Source organism: Columba livia, chromosome 10, assembly GCF_036013475.1.
Source record: "Columba livia isolate bColLiv1 breed racing homer chromosome 10, bColLiv1.pat.W.v2, whole genome shotgun sequence".
Taxonomy (NCBI): Eukaryota; Metazoa; Chordata; class Aves; order Columbiformes; family Columbidae; genus Columba; species Columba livia.
The window spans coordinates 16,613,597-16,639,580 of NC_088611.1; the positions used below are offsets into that span (position 1 = coordinate 16,613,597).

The 25,984-nt window shown below is 40.4% G+C and overlaps 1 protein-coding gene across 1 annotated transcript in view; it reads right to left on the reverse strand.

The window, feature by feature from the left end:
- Nucleotides 1-25,984, reverse strand: part of PTPRG (protein tyrosine phosphatase receptor type G) — a 401,446-nt gene that overhangs the window by 119,934 nt on the left and 255,528 nt on the right. Inside the window, exon 5 of the mRNA XM_065075568.1 lies at nucleotides 16,815-16,910. Within this exon, the coding sequence (XP_064931640.1) occupies nucleotides 16,815-16,910 (96 nt within the window). The remainder of the gene's footprint in view (nucleotides 1-16,814; nucleotides 16,911-25,984) is intronic.

The window sequence follows — 25,984 nt, forward strand, 5'->3', positions numbered from 1 at the left end:
CCCACAACAGCAGCGGTTCCCTCCAGCCCGTGAGTATGAGATGACTCAAGTTGGCATCTATGAGTCACAAATGCAAAGGATGCAGAAATGTCAATTAAGTTACACAGCCACTTCCCAATGACAACCACACCTCAGTTCACAATTAAATTAGAAACTCAACGAAAACAAGTTATTGTAGGTTGCTCGGGGTTTTTTTTAGTGTTTTTTTTTTAATCTCCTGCTTTGAAACATCAAACTCCAATGAAGTTTGCTCGCTGTTCCTTTCACCTCATTTTTGAGGAGGTTGGTGTGAACTGATCTTCTGAAACTGCTGCAGGAGTTTTTGCTACAGCAAATTCCTTACGTCGAATGTAGCAGCCATGGGCTGGGAAGGCTCTCAGGCTTCCAGGCATCTTTGCAGTACAAGAACCCAACATTAGACCAGTGGTGTTCATTAACAGCTTTCTGGCACAAGATGCAGTCTGTCAACTATGATGTATTTCTGTATTTGGAATTCTCTTTAATTTAAGTTCTTCCATTTTTACTTATTTTTTGTAAATATTCAGTGTCCCTCAAGTTCTTGCAGATGGGTGCAGCTTTGCAAAATGCTGTGAACTTACACAGTTCAGTGGTCACGGTACCTAAGGCAGAAAGCACCAGCTAATCCTCAGAGTTTCCTCACTTCTGCCTCCGCTCTCGTTGCCGAGTTGCCTCCCTCTTCCATCGCCCACCTGCCACATCCTCTTCACTCTCTCTTCCCACCCAGTGAGCTGTTTTTGTCTCCTTCAACATCCTACATCTCCTTCATCTCCTACAGCATCCTCTCTTCCCAAACCATCCCACGTATCCCCTTACGCACCCCTGCATGACTCTGCCACCTCCTCCTCTCCACCCCCTACATCACCAAGGAAGTACCTGTGCCCTTTCACTCCCACCCAAACATCCTCCATGGAGACAGGGAAAAAGAAGTAATCTTGACTACAGAAGTGGGCTCATCCAGGGGAAACTTGGCCACAAGAAAACAGGGTGCCAAGGACACCAACTGCAGGACTGCCCAGGACTCCATAGCTGGTGCGCATGAAGTATAAGTGCACCAAGAGCCACATCCTTGAGCCAAGGTGGGTACCAGCAGAAGGGCACTTGCACCACTAGAGCTCCAAGAAGCAAGTGATAGGAGGCAGTCCTCATCTCAATCTCCTTCCAGCCACTGAGTTAAGAGTGGCAGGATATGGCCTGCAATTTTCTTCTCAGCTGCTTCTAAGCTACTCAGGTTCCTGCAGCAACAAAAGTACAGCTCAAACCCCCTTTATTTCACCAGGTGTAACACTACACACAACACTGAGGATCATATGTCAAGCTGTTTATTTTTCACTTGGTTAGAATGACCCAACAACTCACTCCGTTCCTTACAAAAACATTTCAACAAGTATCATGGCTTGTGTTTAGAAGAAATGGGGGAGTTATTGTGTAGAAGAAAAGCACTTAGAATACAAGTGCATTAAAAGCCCGGGAAACATTCAGTTCGTGGCAGCAGTCTCTTCTTCTTGAAATACAACGAAATACAAAAAATAACATGACATGTACGCTTGTTTCAAGATGTTCTACATTTCTGCAGTGGCAAAGTGAATGCTATTCAATCACTGTGAGGAGGTGATAGTCTTAAAGCCACAGAACTCCTCAGGATGCTCTAGCCTTCATGCCTCTGCTCCACAGGCTTCTTACAGCTTTCTGGTGCTCCTGCGGAGCGTGACCCATCTATGGAGGGGGTTTTCAAGCTCCGTCTCTGGTCAGGAAGCCTTCCTCCTACACAGGATATAACTTCAAAATTGCCAGAATCTCAAAATCCCAGGCAAAGGTACAAGAGAAGAAATTAAATGCAACTGAATGTGATTTAAAACAAAACTTAAAATGTGGTTAGAACAAAAGGTGCTCTTTGAACAAGTCTAGTCTGACCCAGAGCAGTGAAGATGCTTCCTGCAGGTGGGTGCACACAGGAATGCTCTCAGGAAGTCTTCCATCTCCTCTCCTCTCACACACACTCTGAATCTCCTTGTCAGAGAACCTGCCTATTAATTTGAGCTATTTACTTCATTCTTTTTAACCTCTTCTGTTCACAGCCCAGCACTTTAACTCCTGGGCATCCACAGCTCACGTACACTGGTTACGAACCCATCACCAACGCTGTGGTCAGTCAGCTGGACCAGCCGGGCTCCTGGCATATGATTTGCCATGATCCCAGTTTTGGTATCTACTTCTAGAAAAGTTTCTTATCTCTCTTCTCAAAACCTGGCAGGCTGCATAATCCTTTGATGGCACCACCCTCATACAACCACCTGCGACTGGCACCACAACCTGCGTTAGGTTTTCCCCTGCCAAAAGCCTGAGCTGCTATGGAGTGAACTAAAAATCCAATGCTCTGTAAGGATGATCTGCAGAAAGCTGGCACAGAGGGACACGTTCACTGCCAGGTTGCACAGGCAACTGTCCCCAAAATGCCCGAGACCCAACACAGTTTTAGTTCTAGCCAAGCTGTACCACTCATACGAGGAGCATGGCACTGTGGCTGCTGTAAAGACGAGGATTTTCAGAGCTAACGGCAGCAAGCAGCAGTGCTTGAAGCCTGATGTTGAAGCATCCCGTGTTCTCTGCAGACTGGCCTGTAACCCAGCACTCTGGTAGGACACATCTGCGTTTGCAGCTCTGTCTACACTCAGATTTAAGGAGGGCAGCAAACATTTTAACATATGTCATGATAAGGAAGGCATAAAAAAATCTTCTATTTTAGGGGTAAGACCCTAGTTATATGCCTCAGATGCAATGCAAGCAGTAACGAAGTAAGAAAGAGACTATTTCCCAAAAGGCAGGCATAGGCTGGGCACTTACAACATAAATGCAGCACTAAAAAAACCAGCTGACAGAAATAATCTCCATAGCTCAGCATGAATTTATATAGCCTTTCAGCAACTCCATTAGACAGGTGTGGCAGCAGCCAGCTGTCCTGCATGCACAGACCAAGTTTCTCTAACACCCGAGTGCCCATATGGCCCCGCAGCACACTGAGGTGGTGCCACCTGCCCCGGCATCACCTCCCTCTCCCACTACCATCTGTCCACAGAGCCATGTGGTATCAACCCCAGGGGGAGTGAGGAGCAGGTCTAGATAATGAGCAAGTTCAGGCTCAAAAATGATGGATGTTTCTATCCACAACACAGGGACCATCAAACGGCTCTACCTAGACAGGTTTAAAAGCCAGCTTTACTCCCAGCCTTTAATTCTCTGCCCAAGTTATGAGAAGAGACAAGTCTAGCCATAAGGTGGGGTGGGCTGTGTGCTATTAGAGAAGGTAAGCTTATTAGTTGAAATATAATAAATCTCTGTAGATATCTGGAACAGCAGAAGGCAACAGTTTGCTTAGCCATATCACTGGTAATGAGTTGGCAAGAGGAGAGCATTCCAAAATGTTAACCTGAAGTTTAATTTGACTGGTATGCACTTGGGGAGAGCACTTTACAAGACTGGTTCACCCAAGACTATCTGTCTGCTCAGGTCTTCCACAACACGCAGCAGGATATAAAAGTTTTTAGTAGTTTAGAATGCAAAATGAAGAAGAAAAAAACAATTTTGAAAAGTGATCGATGTAGTCTAATCATGTCTCGCACAAGAGCATTTCAAATTATGTTAGATGTTTTTATAGGATCTAGATATGATAAAGAAAGTTTGCCAGGTGACAAGGTAGGCAAGGGGGAGGAAGGACTGAAAAAATGTTATACTGACTGCTTCTAATACACAGCATGTGCACAATGCCATACAAACCACAAAAACAATTACTGGCTTAGCCATTAGGGTTACAGAGCTCTGCCTTCTAATCAACACTTACCTATATAGCTGTTTTTAAATATTGATCTGGTAACATGACCCTGAGGGGAAGTAAATATCAAAAGGGGTGATTTAATTCAATCATCCTGATTTCTTCATAACATGATCCTATTTCCTCAAAAACCCAGAAAGCAGTAACTTAAGTGAAGCTTACAGATCACTTAATATATTTACAGCCTTAAAATGACATGAGACACACTATAAAATACATTGAGATCCAAAGTTAATCTGTTTCAGCAATATTCTTGCAGCAAGTAAAGATGAATTTTACACTGAAAAAATCCATTTTATCAGGAGCAAGACTGAGCTTTCTAATAACCAAGCTACTTTCTAATGTGGTACATCATTTTACTTTACCCATAAAGAACAGTTTGCCAAATCTCCGGTTAGGCTTCATTTGATACAGTACAGATGTTGCAAAACCAATAGCTTCTTTCAGAAAGTCTCTTTACTCTGATAATGACTACATTACAATGCATTTTTGATGCACAGAAAAGGTACGCTTACAATCAGCGGCTCAATACTTTTCTGATACTATCAGCCAGGCAGCTTTTCTTTGGTTTTCTCAGTGCTCCCAGAGCTGTGGAACAGTTGCAAACACCGTAAGCTCATAGGAAAAAATCCTGCTCCATCTTGCGAGCCTCTGAAAAGTCACTGTTCAGGCGTGCTGTGAACAGATTTATACAATCTTTATTTAACACGTATTTCAATTTTCAGCAGAGAATAAGATGGTGATTGGCATTCTTGACTCCTATCTATCTCCAGTAGAGCTTAATGTGAGTAAAAGTACATCCCAGCTTTTTTGCTGGTTTTGTTCTGGGAACTCTGATACAAGCACACCTGAACTTAAACCTAAGGGGGGTTTAATGTTACTCAAACTGGGACCATTTAGCTCATTTCACACTCATTACCTCAGTTGGATTAGTGTGCTTTTCAGTGAATCTCCGATGTAGAAGATATATCTGAAAGTTACTAAAATTATACTGTAAAAGGGTTGCCAGGTTTACACACCCTCATCTCCACTCCATGAACTCAAAGATTTCTGATTTAGATTCACAGGAGGTAAAACATCAGATATAAGGATTGCTCTGGGCAAGCCGCCATCTCAACTGCAGAATTATTTTGGGGGTGATATGCCATCAGCATTATCAGTTAAGCCATCAGCCGTACATACAAATGTCTACCTCCATACAAAGACATAAAGAAAGGGACCAGACTAGACTCTGATTTACTTCCATTGCCTTTCTTTGACCCCTGGAAAGAAAACCACCAGCTCAGAAAACCCTCGATAATCATCTCTCCCACAGTCGTTCTGCAGCGTAGAAACTACAGATGACAAAAACCAGCAACAGCTCAACCCTCTGGCAGTAACCTGTAGCACTGGATTTATGGTAATTAAGGATAGATTATAATTAAATTACAGAGGGATATTTTCCTGCATGCTCACTCTGCATCATGTGTAATGTATAGGAATTATAGAGGAAACCATGCGTGTCATTGGTAATAACTGGGGTGGCACTCACATGGACACACCAGCCTGACACCGAGCCACACTGTCCCCAAAAGGGGTGGGCAGCACCCTCCACTCCCCTCACCTCCCTTGCACACTTCCACACTTTCACATCACATATGATCTGGGAAAAAACACCCTGACATTTTCGCCAGACCTGTTCTGTGACTTGGCTAAAGGTGGACGTGGTGGGCAGCGCAGACGGAGACAGAATTCGGGTGACCACATAACCATCCCACTGATTGTACAAAAATGACATGTTCCATTATTTGTACAATGTGAGACCTAAGTGATTCTTACATCTCACAGAAACCTATTAACAAAAAGCGACTTTGTGAATGGAGTGGCTGGGTAAACACTTCAAACAAATACATAAATTATGCATAGTCAGTGTAACTTTTTCTTACCTTAGGGATCGAACTGAAACGAGACTAAAGAATTATGTTTTATTTGTATTAAAAATGTATTAGCTGCTGTCCAAGAAGGTTTTCTAGAACATTTGGTATGCTACCCAGGAAATTCTGTCTGAAGCTTGCATTGTTTATTATTGCCAATACTAGGAGAAACTTGGCACTGTTATATCTGAGAACTACAGTAATAATTCTTCAGGCAGAACAGCTTAAATTTAATAAGAATAACTTTTTCATCTGAGCCAGAAGATCTAAAGGCAAAGGAAGCCCCAATTTTACCCATCTATTTTATATATTCAGGCTTTACAACCAATCTCTCTTTTATGGTACAAAGTGAAACTACGCAATTATTTATGAATAGATCCTGTGCTCACCTTCACTTAAAATGTGCCATAACACTAACTGGTAACCAGAGACATATGAAGACTCTACATTGCCAGGGAAGATACAGAGGATGAAAACAAGTGTAATTTTTCTAAGGGGTAATCAAATCCTGTGCAATATCCTGAAGAACTGGGCAACACGTGAACTGAAGAGCTGGAGTTTCCTAATGGAAATGTTAGATTTTACCATCTACGCCCCAAGAATGTAAACTACATATACTTGATTAGTCCTCTGAGAGACAAATGGAGTGTATATCCTGGATGGCTACAGAGGATAGTCTTTGCAGAAAAAGAAATCAAATTAAATTCAAAAAAGAGGTAGGCAGACAGGCATAAAAAATGATCTTCCTGGAATTCAGGCTGGATGTTTAACAAAAGGGTGAAAACAGTGAGTTATCAGATGCAGCTGCTGTGTTTGAGAGGAAAACGGAAAGGAGATGAACATATAGCTTTACATCCCCTTTGATTCTGCATCTAAGTCAAACTCCAGCAAAACTCTTCGAAGACTTGGAGAGCAAAAAATAGATGTTTTACTTCCAGCTTCTCTCTCTCATTCTTAAACAAAAAAGGTCAAGTCAAAATGCACCAGATTTGGAACATGTAAGAAGGCTGGGGATGAAGCAATCGTTGCTATCGCGGAGAGGAGAAAAGGTACTTGGAGCAAAGGAAGCAAGCCACGTTCCACGGCTTCTCGACGTCCAAAGACACAAACAGGGACTCTAGAAGGGGCTGCTGTCCCTCCCCTGCAGCAGATAAGGGGCGAGTGGCAGGAGTCAGTGTGAAGGCTGGGGAGTCACTCTGCTCCGAGCCAGCTCCTGGCATCCAGCTCTAGGTCTGCTTTGTGATGTGCGATAAAGTGACAAAGTGATGCATCGATAAAGCACACCAGAGTAAAACGCAACAAGCATTACTGTAGTTAGGGAACTGATTTGTTTTTTAGTCTAATGGTTATAATCAGCAGACTTCCTGAGTATCAATCTTCCTGAGCCACAGAGGGGGTGAGATTATAGACTGACAATGGTAATTTTTACGTATTAGACATCTAAGTGTCATTTTCAGGAGTCTGGTGATGAAAACTCCACCAGATATTTTTCTATCAATTTAAAGATTTTTACGGCATTGCTACAAAAGTGATTACTTTTTTTTTTTTTTTTAAAGACAGGATATTTTTAAATCACAGAGAAGTAAATTACTGTATTTAAGATGCTGACATTAGACTCTATAAGTATTCCTAAACTGACTCCACTTTTGAGGATCAAGGGTGAGAGGAAGGAAAGGGAGGCAAAAGAGCACACAAAAGCATGCTGATCAAGTCCTTAGGGCAAGTTACTCAAAACACTAAAATATAAGGGGACAAATACGAGAATTAAGGCTAAAGATTGGTATGCAATTTAGTGAAGCAAGTTAATACCGGTATCCCACTTGGGATTAATTCTAATACATTAATCAATTAAGGAGCATCAGGAAAACAAAAAAGCTGCAATTTAAAAGCATTTACAGTGTTGTAAACTTAAATATAGTGATCCTGACATTCAAATGAACATTAAACTAGAAGAGTGCAGAGATTTATTACCCGTGCAATGCACACAACCAGCTCTCATTAATGGTTATGACAGCTCAAGATATCAAGGAGAGACTCCATAAAAGATACACAGAGTATTTTTCAAATTTGTAGTGTTGCACAACTTTGGAGTCCAAGTCCTCTTAACAGCAAGAAAGTTTACAGACCCTTCCTAGCATCAATAATTGTGATGTTTCCATTAAATAAATCTGAGCAATGGACTGTGATTTATCACAAAAAGCAAAAGTCATTCGACAACGCATCACTATTGTTAGCCACCCTCCTTGCTATTGCATCCAAAGCAGAGAAGCAACAGCATAAGTCATGAGTTATGATCTCAGGCTTTGTAGTTAAAAAAGCACGTACAGTGCATTTTGGAGGAAAAAAAAGGGATCTAATTTTTACCTTCAATTAAAGTTTTTTCAGACACTTTGGAAGTTGCATTCCTCTAGATATATCTGAGATTAAAAACAAAATAGAAGTCAAAGACTGTCTGTGCATTCTCGTATTTCTCTCTGCGCCATAAAAAGAACTGTATGACACCGCTTTCTGTACAGCCCATATCCTTTCAAACTCAACCTAACAAAAAGGCTTTAATTGAAAGTATTGAATTTTGAAGGTCATCTGTCATAAAATCAGGCTTCCTGCTCTTCTGCCTTACTGGAAAACACCATGAATGAGCTCATAGAACTGAGGAGAAGGGAAAGGACGATTGCTTGGGCACAGAAGAAGATCACAGAAACACAGAATCATAGAAACAAGATAAGTGCACATAAGGTAGATTATCTTTCTACACTGCACAGTCAGCCTGTGGATAGAAAAGTTTCAACACAGCAGGTTGCAGCCATCATGATCTAGAGACTGCAAATGCCTCTTGGCAGAACACGGGCGAGCAGAAGCGGAATGGTGTGTTTGCTTCCAAGAACGATCTGTTTCAGCCGCCCTGTCAGTCTGGCTGCCTCCAAATCCAGCCCCACTTTCGCTCACGAGTTTGTACCTCATTTCTTCAAGCACACTTGCTTGGGATGCTCAGGCTGCTGTGTGAACACTTCTTCTCCTACCAGTCCTGGATTTAGCCACATGGGCTCCTTCACATGGATAAGCCATGACAAATGTACAGCCATGGCAATGAGAAAGCCTGAGCCCATGGTACCCTGCAAATTAAGAGAAACTTTGCTCCTGTTTGTACGGGATTTGAAGGAAGGGATTAACCAGGCTCTGCACATTGAGCCCAGCAGCAAAGGTGTGATCAGTGCTGTTGCCAATGGACAGAAAATACAGAGTAGTGAAAATCAGTTAAAAAACCCCACAGGTGAAAGGGTCAGTATTTCTTTGGGGAAGGCTCCAGGGAGACCTTATTGCAGCCTTTCAGCACTTCAAAGGAGCCTATAAGAAAGATGGGGATAGACTTTGTAAAAGGTCCTATTACAATAGGACAAGAGGTGATGGTTTTACACTAGAAGAGGAGAGATTTAGGCTGGACATGAGGAAGAAATTTTTTACAGTGAGGGTGGTGAAACACTGGCCCAGGTTGCACAGAGAGGTGGTGGATGCCCCATCCCTGGAGACATCCCAGGCCAGGCTGGACGGGGCTCTGAGCAGCCTGAGCTGGTGAAGATGTCCCTGCTCATGGCAGGGGGGTTGGACACGATGCGTTTTGAAGGTCCGTTCCAACCCAAACTATTCTATGATTCTTCAGTGCCATTCAGCTCACTAACAAAGTCCTTGTTTCCTGAGCCCAGAAGTATGTGAGTGATGAACATCACTGGGCTGACAGCCCCGAGCCCTTCCCGGCTCCTTGTGCTCCTGGGTTTTGCTCGGTGAAGTCGCAGGGTTCACCCCAGTGATCTGCTGCTTCCTCCGCTGCCTCTCTGCCCTGTAAGAAAGGGACGCAGCTCTGTCCCTCAGCTGAAAACCTTTTGAAGCTTCTCTGTTAAACTCAGGACTTCATCGGGAACTGTTTGCTTAGTACTTTTGAGAGTCAGCCTACCCATTGATGTACTGAAACAAAGGGTGAAAAACAGTATTACAGAATTTTTTATTTTTCTTTTTAAGTTTAGGCTGCACACAGAAATTTGACTACTAAATAACATCTGAAACATGATAAATCAGAACAAACGTATGGATCAGAATAAAGTTACAGCCTCACTGTTAAGCACTTGAAACTCAGTAAGAACCAAAATTGAGACTAGATATATATATATATTTTTACTCACAGAGCTATTCCCCATCTGTTCTCCCCTTTCTTCTTTTACATAAAATATTCAAAAATATTCATATTTTCAAATGAAACTTTCAACATAAGTTGAAGTAAAAATCTGAATTTTGGACTTAGTTTAAAAAATACTTTTTGTTTTCTTTAACGGAAAGGTAGAACATGTTTTTTTTTAGAAACAGACACCTTCCAAGAGCTTTTGTCTTCTACCAAAACTCAACATCCAGTCAAGAGGGTTCCAGTGCAAGCTTTTTGATCAGCAAGAATACTTATTGTTAGGCACTTAGACATGCATGTTTTGGCTAAAGAGACCACTTTTGGAGACAGTTCAGTGCCATTCAGATATTGAACTCAATCCAAATCTAACAGACTTTGAGAAGCTCTCCTAATTTCATATTTAAATTCTCCATGACTCAAAATCACTTTTGTCTTTTGATGATTTTATCTCATTTTATTTACTGGAAAATCAGGAGAATCTGCTGCTCCACAGACGTCCATAGACGCTTTATATTACTACACATCTTTACATGTATTGTACAAGTTGTTTCTCAGAAAAATTTACTCTCAGTACTGTACTGATTGTATCTACCTACTCTGTTTTTCTCATCCTTTGTGTCAGAGTAGTGACTTTGTATGTCTCCATTATTCTCCATCTATTTAAAGGGCCTAGTACTGCTTTTATTGGTAACAACTAATGGTTTTAAATAGCTGCAATGATTAAAAAATGTGAAGAAACTGGAATCCAGTGAGTAAGAACACATTTCAAATTGTTCTGCTTGTCTTCTGTTGTACGGAGAAGTACTAGTACATGTGGACACACTTTGACAAATATAAATTACACTTTGTAAAGCCATTGAATAAGTAGCTTTAGCCTACACACATTTTCATGTTATGATGATAAAAAAATACCTGTACTAATTACTAAATAATACATCTAATCAATAACAATAGTTTTATTACTCATAAGCTATAATTAATAAAACACCATGGGTTCTAAAGTAACCATTAAAAGAATTAATACTGTAATTTCATTTTAAGGTCTTTACATGTATCTGAAGTCTATTAAAATAAATGAAAAGCCTCTCAATGACTCCGGATGATGCCCTGCATGTTAATGGTGCTCCACATTATTTGAACTACTGCAAATCGCTTTTAAGATATTGCCTAAACACTGAAGCACTGATTATGTTTCATGTAGGTGGATATAACGTCTCAGGAAAAGCGCACACATTCCCCCTCCATTCTCATTTTCAAAATCAAGGTAGTTTTGCTCAGACTTTCACAAAGCATTATATATTAAGAGAGAGGAGGAATTAGGAATCACCAGAAATCAGGCAGGGACATGGGAATCTGGTCTCCCACCAGATGTGGTTCTCTTGATAGCTGTTGCATTTGAAGCATGTATTCACTGAATTTATTTGGTTACGATGCAAAACGCATGAAGGACTTAATGAAAGGGAATAAGGGGGGAAAAAAGGGTTTCTAGGGAAGTAAAAAACTGACTTATGTTATTGGAGAAATACACATTGAAAAAAAGCGTACTTGTGCCAAATAACCAATTCACAAAGTGCACCAAGAACTACTACCAAAAAATGTACACAAAATAAGGCCACGATTACTATTTGTTTTACTGAAGAGCAAATCACCGCATACATGAGTTAACAGCAAATATAAAGACATTTACACACCAACAACACACACATATCTAACAGCTAAAAGTTCTACACAGTACTCTTTTCAAGAACTGTTAAAACACATTAGTATTAGAAAAGAGAATTAAGAATGGCATCCTAGGAAAAGATCCGTAAACCCCTTGATTTTTATCCCAGGTACTTCTGAAAATACCATTAGTTGCATATTTGCTGCCAAGCACCTAATTACCTTTGAACATCTAGCCCTGCACTGCTACAGCTTGACTGATCGAGGTATCAACATCACTCATCATGATGAAGATAATTTTAATGATGAAAGCATTGCTAGAAGTTATTTTAAAATTCATTTTTACTTTAACTTCTTTAGAGATGATTTGTTTGAGTACTTGAGACACAGTAACTAATCACTGAGGGTTTTCTTTGCAAATAATAAAAATAGATTTATATGCCTTCCTGGTAGGAATGAGAATTCCATCACCTCCTCCTGAATTTCTGAGCTATCGAATATTTGATGAGTGCTTGGGGAATCAGTATTGTGTCTTTTCACAGCAGTAATCAAGGAATGAAGTATTCTCTGCCGTAATGAATCTACCTCAGGCCCAAACGATGAATATTTCAAATGCAAAACCAATATGTTTGTTTTGAACACATTTAAGTTTGGCTTTAATAAAGCAAGTAGTGAAGTGTGCAATGAATTATATTGTTAGATGGTTAAAACAGAGCCGTGCAATATGTCTGAATGCATTTAATCCAAGTAAGTACTCATTTCAAATGCGACTTGTAAATATGTATTACAAGCATATATACGAATGGATGACTCAGGAACCACTGAGATCCTTCCCTCCCCCTCCTGGCTTGCTTCAAAACCAGCTCAATCTGACAATTAACCAAGGCCCAGAGCCAGAATATCATTAAGTACAAGTTGAACCTTTTGTGGCTTGAAATTAAGCACGTGCACCAACCACTCAGCATAGGGTCATTTAAATCAAGGCTGAAGTGCCCTGCTGGACTGGGACTTGCCATGAGTTTCAGCAGATCGCTGGGTCTCAACGTGCAGCCACAGACAACTATTAAGAGGTCCACAAAGCAGTGAGCCCCAGCAGATGGGTCCTGTCACTGTGGTGTCACCTTTTCTGCAAATCCAGAAGGTTTTAGGGCAGACCAAGAGGATACCAGTGGCAAGAGGTAACGGATCTGTGATGTTAAACATCTTACACTAGCACTAGTTTCACCTTGAGAAACAGCAGGTAACCCCAATACTAACAGCAACAGTCATGTTGTTTTCTCCTGAAAAACTTGTTGGGAGCCAAAGAGAACTTCGTTTGTCTCCAGAAGATCTGGATTTTTGCTAAAATAACAAGTGAGTTATCTTTAACAACAAATATAATTTTCTTTTACTCACATTAACTGTTTAATACTCTGATCCCCTCTCTCTCCTGAAACAAACTGACTTTTTCCCACAAACTTTCCCACTTCAAGAAAAAGAAACTTTTTCCCACTGATTCCCCCCCACTCCAGTGAAACATGTTTATGGGCTTTAATACCATTATAAAAGTCACCAGCAGGTTTTAAAATAATTTGAACTACAAAGATGGGAGGTTCCTAAGTCGCTTTGCTGCTCCATTACACTCACTGTGCCGTCACTGAGGATGAGAGAGGATCTTGAAGGAAACACCACAGCATGGTGCACGGTTTTGTTTGTTTGCTCCTTGTTTTTTGCACAGTGAGGCACTCCATTCTGCCCCAAACACACAGCTACAGAACAAAAGTCTGCAAAAATTTTCAGCAGCACTCCCCTGTACATAAATTAGTCCTTGGCATGATGCTTGAAGTGCTGCCATGGTCAGAAAAGGGACTAAGCATCATGGGACCCTTTTCCTCAACATACCTGTTTCACTTTACAACTTGTACCGCAATGTAAAAATCCGTTTTTAGAGCCTAGCTAGAGATTTCAGGCCAGCTCATCTCATTTGCAAGTTGAGAATACCTGCTATAGAGTCCCCACAGTGTTATTGTACAGGAGACTCTCTAAGTGTCTATCCACAATGAAATACAGAGATGAGCAATTATAGCAGTTTGTATTTGCAAGAATTGTTTCCTGATTTTAACTAATATTTTTTTTTTATTATTTGTCAGGTCAACTGACCTGTAGCATGCAAACAGAATTTATCAAACAGAGTTTACAATGAAAACAATGAGAAAAGCATAATTAGCAATTACAACCAAGTTCCAAATGCTTCAATTATCCAAGTTCAGAACCAGAATACTCTGTCTGGAAATTGCCCCTGAAATAGCGAATTCAATAAGGAAAATTCTTATATAGTCCAAGTTAAATTATTTAAAAAGGAGGAAAGAGGGTTCTTAATTATTTAATGTTTCACCAATAATTATACAGTTCAGTATAATGCTCATTCACTGGAGAGCCTGATTTTCAAAGGAACATTTGTGAACATCAGTCAAACAAAAAACACCTGCCAGACTATAAATTCAGTCAGTGCGATACACATTCATTACAACACAGCATTAACACATTAGCAAAAATCCAAGTCTTGACTTAATGGCAAATCTATCCAATAATTTCCGTGTTAAAATATTTACATAGAAAAGCATGCACAATTTAGTTTTCCAATGTATTTGTAAAAAAACAGTGTGACTGCTATTACTACAATTTTTTAAAGCTGTGTTCTAGATAAATGAGTTAGAGATGAGACTACAGCTCAAACTACAAAATAGTCAAAACTGCCAGTCAAAATGTGTCCATGGACATCTTAGGGATATTTCATTCGAACTTGCTAAAAATCAGTTTTAAAAGACAGCTTTTAAATTAATTGGTTGAAATACTAGCCACAGTAAGCTTATCTGCATGGCGCTGGGGAGCAAGGCCAAAGGAACACCAAGAATTTCTGAACGCAACTGTCTGTAAATGGCACCTTGGTCAAACACAGCATGGATCTGCAAAGGATTGTCACCATCAATAAATAACCCTATGTACAGAAACTCAAGTTCTATGGGGCAAACTCTAGGAAATCCTCGTGATGGCCAGAACAGAAGCAGCTATGCTGAAGCCCTTCGAGTTTAGTTACACGGGCCAGAATTCCGCACATGCCCTTGCAGAATGGGGACTTTGGGCTCTACAAACCTTCCTTGGCAGCTTTCCATCTCAGAGCGGAACTACCCAGAGGGAAGAGCTGATACCTGCAGAAGTTTAATGGCATGCCACTGATTTATCATTTCAACCTAAAGGCAAGGAAAAACATACCCAAAAAAAGAGAAAACCATTTCCTTGCAGCCGCAAAGGAGGTTGTCCCTGGGTCACTTTGCTAAAGAATTATCTTAGCCCCACTCTCTGGAAGAGATCAGAGACTGTTTATCAGTAATGTCTTCAGATTTCATGGTTCCTGGTGCCGAGGAGCCCAGCTGCACCATCATCCAGACTTTACAGCCTAATGTCCTGTGGCCTGCAGGGCTAGAAATGATGAAAAGTATAGATTTCTGCTCCCCTGAGGGGACCGCAACACTTGGTTGTGGTCTTAAAGAGCCTGAGGTCTCTTACAATCACAGATTTTTTTTTTTTTTAACAGCATTACAAACTATCTTAGGTTATTTTTAGTGAGTTTAACGGCTCCCTTAGAATTGTGCAAAGTGCGAATTGCAGTAAGTGCAGCACCTGCCTTTGCAGGTGGGGAATACAAAACACAGTCCCACTACAGTTTTAAGAACCTCTAAAAGCAGTTTTTATGGAATAAATATCACATACAGACTAGGAAATGGCACAACATGGGGCAGTGCTTCACGTGGTTTATGTGAAGCACATCAGGGTATTTTAGCAATTAAACTCCAGACTGATGATGCCACGTGTATTGCACACCACGGCATAACACATGCTCCTTCTGACACGGCACACACGCATAATGTGCCGCTCTTCACTGTGGTATAAATCAAGCAGCAGTGCCTCTGGTCGTTCTGTTTCTAAACTTCTGTCTTGTAAGGCCAAATTCAATTTGCCCAACGCTTCCCACAGCACATCAAGATGAAGAAGTCTGGGGAATCATCCTGCTATGCCACTGTAAATTATTGCAGCTCCACCAAATCTACCCTAACATGAAACGCCACAGAAGTGCTCAGAATTCAACGGTGATGAATTTAACATGCCTACTTCCACTAGCCTGATGTCAGCAGAGATACAGCAATTTATGCAATACAAGGATCAGCCCTTTTCTCCTTATTAAAGCACTTGATCAAAATCAGTGACATGGAAAAAAAGACAACCTTACTTAATTTGAACAGGAGAGTCAGACTTGTCACTCTAACATCATAAGAAAGAGGGAGGTATTTACATATGGGTACTTGCATATTCTTTTTTATCTGACTTCACAAAGATAACAGTAAGATCATTTTCTTCCTCAGCAAAAACTAGTGTGAAACCTCATGGAAGACCAGCATTTTCCCTTGCTCTTCCCTCCCTTTTGAACAAGCAACACCTTGAGATATCTCAAACTCTTCATTAGCCGCTTCTCTGTACGGTGGTATGGAGTTGCTTCAGCGCTCTGTATTGGATTCACCCTTGAGTCAAAGGAAAAACTATTTCTGATGCAAAATGACAAAAAGCCCCCATTGCTGAGCACCACTGCTGTTCGACCTGCCAGCCAGCGCAAGCACCAGCCTGTACCCCGCACTGCAGCTCTGGAGCGTGTCGAACCAACAAATGAGCTAACCAGGCAGTCACGCTCTTGAGGATGCATGTTTAAAAAGGAGATGCATAAATTCACTCATTTGGAAACCTGGTCTCCTCAAGAACTTGTTACTATGACAATTTAGAAGAAGCTGCTACAGATAAGATTGATGAAACTTATTGATTAATTTTCTCTCAAGCTACGTTTGAATTTTAAGTTTTCTCTAAACAGAACCATTTTGCATGGGTTTGTTAGTATTCCAGGGACCCCAGCAATGTGCTTCAGCAGTGAAGGAAGTTCCATGATAAATGTGTTCTTCAATCTGCATCTGTAAAGTAGCTATAAAATCAGAACAATTCATGCAAAATTTTTCATTATGTTTCTAAATATACTTATTTACATTTTAAATCACACACAGACAATATGAAATATCTTTCACTTAGACAGGTGGGAACAAGAAAACAGATGCATCCATTAAGCTTGAAACAATTCAATGAATTAAATAGTGCTTGGTGAATGCTTTGGTTTATGGATATAGCTCTTGTTTAAACTTACTTGAAAAAACACGGCCATAGCTCCTACTACTCTGTTTTCTAGAACTGCTGTTCCAAAACTGTCAAAGTCATCAGGATTGTAGAAGTAAATCTGCATCTGTAAAAATTAAAAACAACAACAAAATCAGATTAGTGTTGATTCATACAGCTTTCAAATGAGGTAATGCATATACACCATACATAAACCCAGTGTTATGAATCGGAGATAAAGGAATTCTGCTGAACAATATTGTTTAACTAGCATCTTGATTAATAGCATGACTGCCCTACTGGGACAGTAACCAGGGAACAGAGTCAATGCAATGCATTTTAATAACAAACCCAAGGATAAACAGTATGGCCAGTCTGTTTAGATGGTAAACTTTGCGCATTCTGCCAGGATCTCTTCATTTCTTTACTCATTGCAGGCTCATCTTCTGCTCTGTTAAATGTGCTAAACATATTTGTCTCAAAAACCATAGAGAATGTTTGAAAAGGATTTCAACATTTAGAGTTATTTCTTTACTCCTAAAGCAATTTGTAAGATAAAAGCCCGTCTCTGTAGCAATGCATTTTTATGAGGCTCTGATATTCAGGACTATCAGTTAGGGTCAGACTTCTCTCTGACTTCAGTTAAATTTCATGACTTTTATCTCCAAAGCGTCAGCACTTGGCAAAAAGTATAAGTGAGACAAAACCACATGTTTTGATGTCATTTTAGGACTAATAATAAATATTAATAATTAGGCAATCCCAGAGTGAAAGCAGGTGAGAAAAATTATTACCCCCAAACAGCAAACGTCTGAACTACACAAATACAGGAGGACTGAGGAAACAGCTTCCTTCAGACATTCTGCTGTCGAACAATCCCCCTTTCCTACACACGTGCCATGAAAAAGGGCAACACACAGAGGCCTGTGGGCGCTACTGCTCTTTTAATTCCCTTAAGGTTCTCATTGCATTTCCCACATTAGCTGAGCTCCCACTTCACCCCGCTGTCCTAACACACCGCTGCTTCCCCAGCACGTGTTCAGCCTCTCCACTCCCAGAGCAGCCCCTAGCGCTAATCCATCTGTATCAGCCACGATTTGCTCTGAAAGACATGCTTTACATCCAAAACATGCAGCACACCCTTCTCAACATGACACCATGCAGGTGTGCACATTTTCATGAAATAAATTCAGTATTGGTAACATGTGTTGTATGCGTGCTCTACACATTACAAATTAAAAACATGTGCCTGATTATTCTATGATTCTATGGTAAAAGCCAAGCACAAGAACTGGACTTTGCAGCAGTTGCTCTTGAGGCCATTCAGGGATCCTCCTGGATGGATTTCACAACCTGAACCAGGACCAGCACATCTGTGGGGCAACACTACTCCAGGACAGTTGGCCAACGTGTACACTCACTCATGCACAATTATTCCAGTAAAAAAACCTGTTCCTGGCTATGAAACAGGAATGGACCCAACAGGCTTCTGTGCCACTGGCCTCTTGCCTGAAACTGCACATTCACTCCTGCTTCTCTGCTGCCATTCAGCATTACCCGACCTATTCTGGCTTTTCACAGCATCACTAGGTGATAAGAAATAACCACACAGCACATAGTTAACTGGACATGTCAGGTCTGGCTGAGCCTGCCCGCGTCTCCCAGCACATCGCCGGTCTGACCGTCAGTCCCTCCTGCAGGTCCGTCCGCAGGCAAACAGTCTGCTGGAACCAACAGCTTCTTCAGGGCTCTTTGAGTTTTTCCAAGACCATGCTGCATGTCAAATCCTACCATATTCACAAATGCAACCATTTTCCCAATATTCTAAAATTTTATATATTGCTAGATGAAATGATACCCTTTTATCTTGCTCAGGTATGTTTCTATTCATATTTACTGATTCCCAGGCTTCTGACTGTATATATTGCCTGCAATGTATAATACTGGCAAACTACCTATACATTCAATAAAACATCACCATATAGAGAAAAGGCCAAGATGAAGATCAGTCTCTTCAGAGGTAGAAGTACTTTTTTTCAGAAGGAAGATAGAATAAAACCACACTCCAAATGGCTCACAAGAAAAAATTGTCTGGCGCTCTCTCTAGCTTCATAACATTTGAAAGCAATTTTCTTCCCCTATTTTGGCCTTCCTATTCCCAGTGTACTCACAGCATACGCAGAGATGCTGGCAATATCTCACAAAGGTGGTGGTGCCTCCAGGTTCTGACAACGCATGCTTCGAACAAACGTAGACTGAGGTACAGCCATTCATTGATGTAGAAATTAGAAGCAGTTTGTTTCAGGTGGAACTGCTTAAACTTCAATTTAGCCAGCACAGACAATAGTTCACAAACCACTCACAAATTACATTTTGCCCCCCTTTAAAATAAAGCCTAAAATTAGGTATACCTCATATAAAACACTTCACTATATAGTCCTCAGAGGAGTTTATGAAGAAAAGTATCACTGAGTGAGTTCAGCATATGCCAAAATCATTTTGGATCAATTTTGCTCACAGCATTTTAAGGAAATTAATTTTTACAATACACTTCTGGATAGAGGTGCAAAGGGCTTTGGTAAAAAAGTGCTTAATTCAGAACCCTCGTCTCAGCAGGGCAATTTCACAGACTAATCAAGAACCACACTCTGCCTTGATTACCATACACATTGAAACATTTTCCCACTGCTCCCTGGTGTTTTTCCAGAGAGCGTGGCTCCTCTCTCTGCATCCATCAAGTCAAGAGGAACTGTCTTGTATGAAAAATTATCATCATCTGTCATACAGTAGCTTCCTTATGTGTTCATGCAGCTAGAAGGAACATTTTAGGAGTAGAATCTCCCAGGAATTGCTATTATATAATTTAAACATGCATACACTGCAAAAACAATGTTAAGAAGATGGCAAAGTTACATCCTCAAAGATATATGGTTCAGGCTGCTCATAAAACCACACCTGGACACCACCGAGCATTAGTATTATGACAATTTTCCAATTACATGATCACATGTTTTCCTCAATTTACAATAAAATGTAAATGTATGTAACATTTTTGTTCTTTTATACATAAAATACACAACCTTGAAGGCATTTATCAGTAGATATTTAACATTTTCTATGGATGGCATAATGCTCTTTATGTACAAATCAGGAATAAGACAGTTAACAACAAAATGATTTTCACTGCATAATTAAGTGGCCTAAACATGCCAGAAAGTTTTCACTATTACTCCTTATTACGTAATTAGTATATACAATAGATGGTGCATCTTGCATATAAATAATTTCTACTGTCTCTGCCTGGTACATAGAAAGCAGTCATGCAGAATGCAACATGGGAGCATCTACGCTAAGGAGAATCTGGATCTTATTATGATACGTTATTTGTGAAATACAGAATAGAGCATCATCCAAGCTTGCACATCCGACCTGAAATGTGGCACCGCTTGTCTCCAGCACCATCTTCTTGGACATCTTTGCATGTGATTTCACAATAGCTTCTCTTTTCCATTTAAAAAAACCCCCATATTTTTAAAGGCTCTGAACCCCTCAGCAAAGGGAAAGCTTGAAATACTCTCTGTAGTTTCTACAGTGTGATACTAACTGGCTGCAGTCAGAATGCTCCATTCCACACATCACAGCTCATAGTGCTGCAAATGGCCTTCCCAGTGGCATAGGTCCCAGAGGGCATACGAGTCCCCTTCTGTATGGCACAATATACTGGATTTACAAGTCTTTCACATCTAGCCCTGTTACAGCTAACAAGGCTGAGAAAGGCTTACACAGGCTTCCTTAATCTCAGATGTGCAACACAGCAGTATTGCTTGCATGTATCTTGTAAAGATCTATTATTAAAAAAATGTCCTGTCCAAGCAACTTGAAATTTTCAGTATTTTGATAAGGCTAGGCTGAAACAAACCGTCTCTAGAGAGAAAAAGGCATTTTTCTCGCAGGAAGACTCTCTTCATCCTAAAATGCTACCAACAAGTACTGCAGCTACAGAGCTTTACCGAGGCGGGGTGAGGGCAAGAGTTTGTTTTTAATGGAAAAACTTTATGCTTTGACACTCTTCACACTCCAAAAGAGTAGAATTGTTTTCACTCAAACTTGAGAGAGATTTGCCGTACGGCACAGCTTAAGCCTGAAAAAAATCTCACTGAAGGGGAAAATCTTCAGAATGTTACAAGTGCCTTAAAACAGAGGATTAGAGAGAAAACCATCGCTCTGCCATAACCCAGGAGATAATTGTCAGTCACCCTGTAAAACCATGTCATGTTTTCCAGTCTCTTCTGTCCAGAAAGATCTAGTGCCCAGCCATTACAGTTTCCAAGCACTCCAGGCCTTTTTCCAGCTGACAGCACTTACACAAATGAATACACCACATACATCCAAAATCGGAGTAATTCCCAAGCCTAAAGCATCTTTTACCTCCATGATTCTACCAGCTACAACACCCCTCCACCACACCATGGGGCAGACAATCCCTTCCTCCTTGGGGTCAACCTACTCTCTGCAGAAAGACCTTTCTTCAGCCCTGTTCTTCCAACCTCTACAGGAATCTGGTGTTCCTCAGAGCTGGCGAAACGTCAAGCCCTGTTCTGGGCTGAAGAGATTTCGACCCAAAACTGGGCTGCCACCACAGCGATCTTATGAGGACAGGTTGTCCTAAATGTGTGTTACTGAGAAATACTGCCCACCAGAGATTAGTTCTGTTTTCATTAAGTACAATTGCCTCTAAATGGCTAAACCCTCTATGAAATGTCGCTGGCTTGCAAAAACTGAGCCTGCTTCAAACAAATGCCTTCTCCCCACCACCCATCCACAAATAAAAGGCTCTGGCTCTGTGCTCGGATTCTCCTCCTCTGCTTGGCAAGACAGACATCCAGACAGAAATCAGCATTCCCGTGCATGACATCTTTTCACTCTTATTACCCCACTACAAAGACAGAAAGCTTACATCCAATGCAGACTACCACGGCTAAACTCATTCAGCACTTACGAGAGAAAAGCCACAATGAGCATTTGATAGATCCCAGAAGATGTGAGCGAGTTCAAAGCAATTCTAAGAGACTGGAAACCAAGCAAGTACATTTTCCATAGACAGATGCCAAGTATTTTAAAAATAAATAATTGAGACTTTTAAATTGGGCTGCTATCACCCTGTGCAACCTCCTACAGCAGATTTCTCTTCAGATTAAAAAATGAACAAAGGCTCATTGTGCTGTCACAGATGTGGAGTACAGAATATTCAATAGTACCAGAATTCTGGTGGAAGGGAGAAGATCATCAGAATTAGCTTTCCGCTCATTTCCTTCCAGCAATCCAAGGACTACCGTGCAATTTAAAGCTTAAAAAAAAAAGATTTTATAGGCCAGCCAATTTTTCGATGAATCAGGCGGCAAGACGCAGAGGCAACAGATATGTGGTTTATTATGTGCTGCTTTAGAGACTGAAAGTATTTTCAGAAGAGCAAAACACACAGGCATCACAGGTAGACTGCAAATCTGTGCAGACTGGCAAACCAAAAATTTTTAAATGCTTGCTTTAAACAACGAAGTTAATTACTGAATATACGAATTCTTAATTAGTACCTTGGCTGCTTATATTGTAAGAATAAATCATTCTCAGCCACATTTACGGCTGGATTTAAAAACTCTCGCACAAAACCAAATTCTGTGCTCAGACTACGAATCATACATGATTTTTCTTAATTGAAAGCCCGTATGTAACTTATTTCTGCTTCAAATATGTGCATAGATTTCTAGCGAACTGGATGATGTGATCCATTTGGCTGGAATAAAAATTTTCTACAGACATAATGTAATCTTCACTGCAGTACTGAAAACTCAGAATAACTGTCCTGCAGTCTGTGTGTTTACTGGAGTGTGAGATGTACACTGGGGTAATAAAGTCTGATGTTTGACTTCTCATTATATTCTCTTTAGAAAAACCATGAAACTTATCATTTATAACATATTCTAAATCTGCTTAGAAAAGGGGGGAGGGAAGAGCAAATCGTGATGTTTTCCAGTTCTCCTACTAGAGGTTGATGTAATAACATAGAGTATACTGCATTCTTTTTAAAAGATAAAGTTGAACAGGAGCAGATAATGGCATGTTTTTCCTGCCTAGTCTATTATTCATCAGTGAATTTTTAACTATAGCTAGGCAGGTACAAAGATGTATTTTGAATGTCATAATTTAGTCTTTCACAGTGCCTGTAAGTGTGCTAGGTAAACTGCAAAACAAAGAGTCAGACGGGGTCTTTGCCCTCAAGTAATTGCAACTTGATAATAAATACAATGCTAGGCTGGAAAAATAAAAGGAGTTGAAACAACAGGAAGAGCAAAGATCATGCAAGTGAAATAACAAAATTTAACTCAATTTAGACTTTCGCATGCCTTAGAATTATGTTAAATTTCCCTTTAATCTTTTTTAATAGTAGGCATTAATTATTGCTTTGTTGTCTACAAACAACACAGTAGGTGTATCTATGTTATAAGTCAAGATTAAATGATTTCATAGTCCTTTTCAACCCAAAAGCTGGTAGTTGCTGCACATTCTTCTCCTAACCCTGAGCAGTGTTTAAACCTGCGAGTGGTCCAGTAACAGCCTGGTAGGAACCGGGAGGCAACACGATGCTCGTAGGATTGCCCTGGGCTTCAGTGTGTTGCTGGATCTTGGCCATTTCACTCAGTATCTCGAGTGTTACGTCCTGAATATTAAGCGGGAAGTACCTTGGTGAGTCTGATTTCTACTGCCAGAAATAAATAGCCCACAGGCCTGCTCCTGTCCCAAACAAGAAAAATCCACTCTCATGTATATACACTGAGTCATTACACAATGAAGGTATATTTGATGCTAAAAAGCTGTATGTTGCATTCATTTGTATTTCCATAATATGAAAATAACGGTTTCAGTGTTTATGCTTTCCATAACATGAAACTTTTTTGCAATTGCTTTGTACTCCGAGTAACAGCCATATGATTCACCATGAAATGAAGTCTGCAAAATCGTTTTGGATAAATGGAACTATAAATTCAATAGAATTTCCATGACAACATAGATTGCAACACTCCGCCACAAGTAAAATGTTATAAATCATTCAAAACCAACAAAAAAATCAGCAGTAAGTCTTCTCTTTCACAACACACAAGACTCCTGAATTATAGAGCTATGGTTATTACCTCCCCATGCAATGCCTTTAATTTCTGATCTGCTTCCTTGTTACAAGTGTTGTTTCATATCTGACCTCCTTCCAAACACAGGAAATTATAATACTAACACTTTAATACTAAAATGTAAACAAGAATTGAAGCAAAGTGAGCAGGAGGCTTTTTTGAAACTTTCCTCCTTTTCTTGTCTTCTAAAAATGTTTAAATACCTTCATCCTGTGGTAATTATACCTGCGTATCCAGATACATCACAGCATCTTGTTAGAATCACAAATTTAGGAGGCTCTTTTTCTGGGAACGTGAGTGTTAAGTGTACAATAGGGTGTTCAATCAGCTCGTAAAAAGGATCTGAACCACACGCCCAAGGGACATAAGAGATTGAAGGAGAGGAGGAGGTAAAAACAACAACAACAAAAGAATAAAAGATTACACCACACAGCACTGCTCATTCGTACCCCTCCATCAGAGGGTTCCTGACACATGGTATTTCACTTAAAGTCCAAGGACCTGGAATGTATCACAGTATCACAGTATCAATGTTTGGGATTGGAAGGGACCTCAAAAGATCATCTAGTCCAATCCCTGTAGTGATTCCAGGAGGACCTTCACTGTAACTTAAAAATCACTGTGGTTGTTGCCTTCATATCTGTGAGAAAAACCTTGAAAATGTGAAGTACCTTCCATCCTGAAAAGATTAAGCAGCCCATAAAACCAAATGAGAGACAAATAGCTCATTATTCTGATTTTTGGGTAGCAGTATTTCTTACAAATCAGGCCTTTTGGTAACTTGAGAAGAAGCAGCAACCTACTAGTCCTTGGATTGCAAAGGCTCATCTTCCAGGATACTAGAGTGTGTCTGCTGTCTTGCACAAATCACTGCCCATTTCTGGGCCTCATTTCCTCATACGTAAACTGTGGTCATTACCTATCACTCCTTTAATGGGATGTTTTATGAAGAGGAATAGGAAAGATTGGAAATAAATGGGAAGAATGACAAACAATTGAAAAACGTGAAAAAACCTACAATTTGGAGTGGTGTTGGAGAAAAAAAAAACTTGGGAGTGGTGGTTCATTTGCTTGATACTGCAATTAGGGAAGAGTCACACAAGTACCTCATTGAGAAAGTACATCACCTCTTAGTGCTCGTACCAAGTGCTGAACAGCTCATATCTGACACAGAGCTGATGTCTCAGGAGTTTGGCACAGACACTTATTACAAGGTGCTGCATCCACACACCCAAGGGCATCTTCCCAGGCTCTTGGAGGTCACCTGAGGTCTATTCACTGGTCTTAATCTCTGCTACCAGATTCTGACGCTGCTAGAGACTTTTTGATTTATTTAATAAGTCATTCCAAGCCTCGCCCACAGTGGCTTTGTCTAACCATGGCATATTCCGAACGACTGCAAGTGCATACACGCAGGAACATGCAACACTGAGACTCCCATTTCAGCAAGAGGCAAACCTTGCGTTCTAAAACTGTCCGAATGGAAAAATTAGAAGCAATACTTAGCTGCTGGAAGGGGTGAAAACTGAAACAGGCAATTTAGGAAGTGGCTAAGCACCAAATGTCACAACAACTAAAAATAAGCCAGATGGACTGACTGTATGAACAGAATAGCTCTGAATTAAACCTAAAAGTGACTGTTTCAGATGTTGTCTTCATCCATTTCTCACAGTCTTCCTACAAGGAGCAATAAACTAATGAAGAAAGTTTCCAGCTTCAAAATACCCAAACTGTGCATACTTAAGAATCGATTTACTTTCTTAAATACCAAGAAGTGCTTCCAGAATGGAGAGAACTGCTGGGATTTCCTAGCAAAACCTCTCCAGCATTCTTCAGAGAAAAGAAAGGAGCTGCACTTTAAAAATAAATCCTACAAAAGCACACTTTTCCTAGCATGTGTGATTAATACAATTTCATACAGCATTCACTTTAAAGATGCACTAGCACAAGTATTCATTCCTCTGAGAGCTCACATCTCAGCTCAAATTATTCTTTTAGTACTGTGGAATTCAGAATGTCC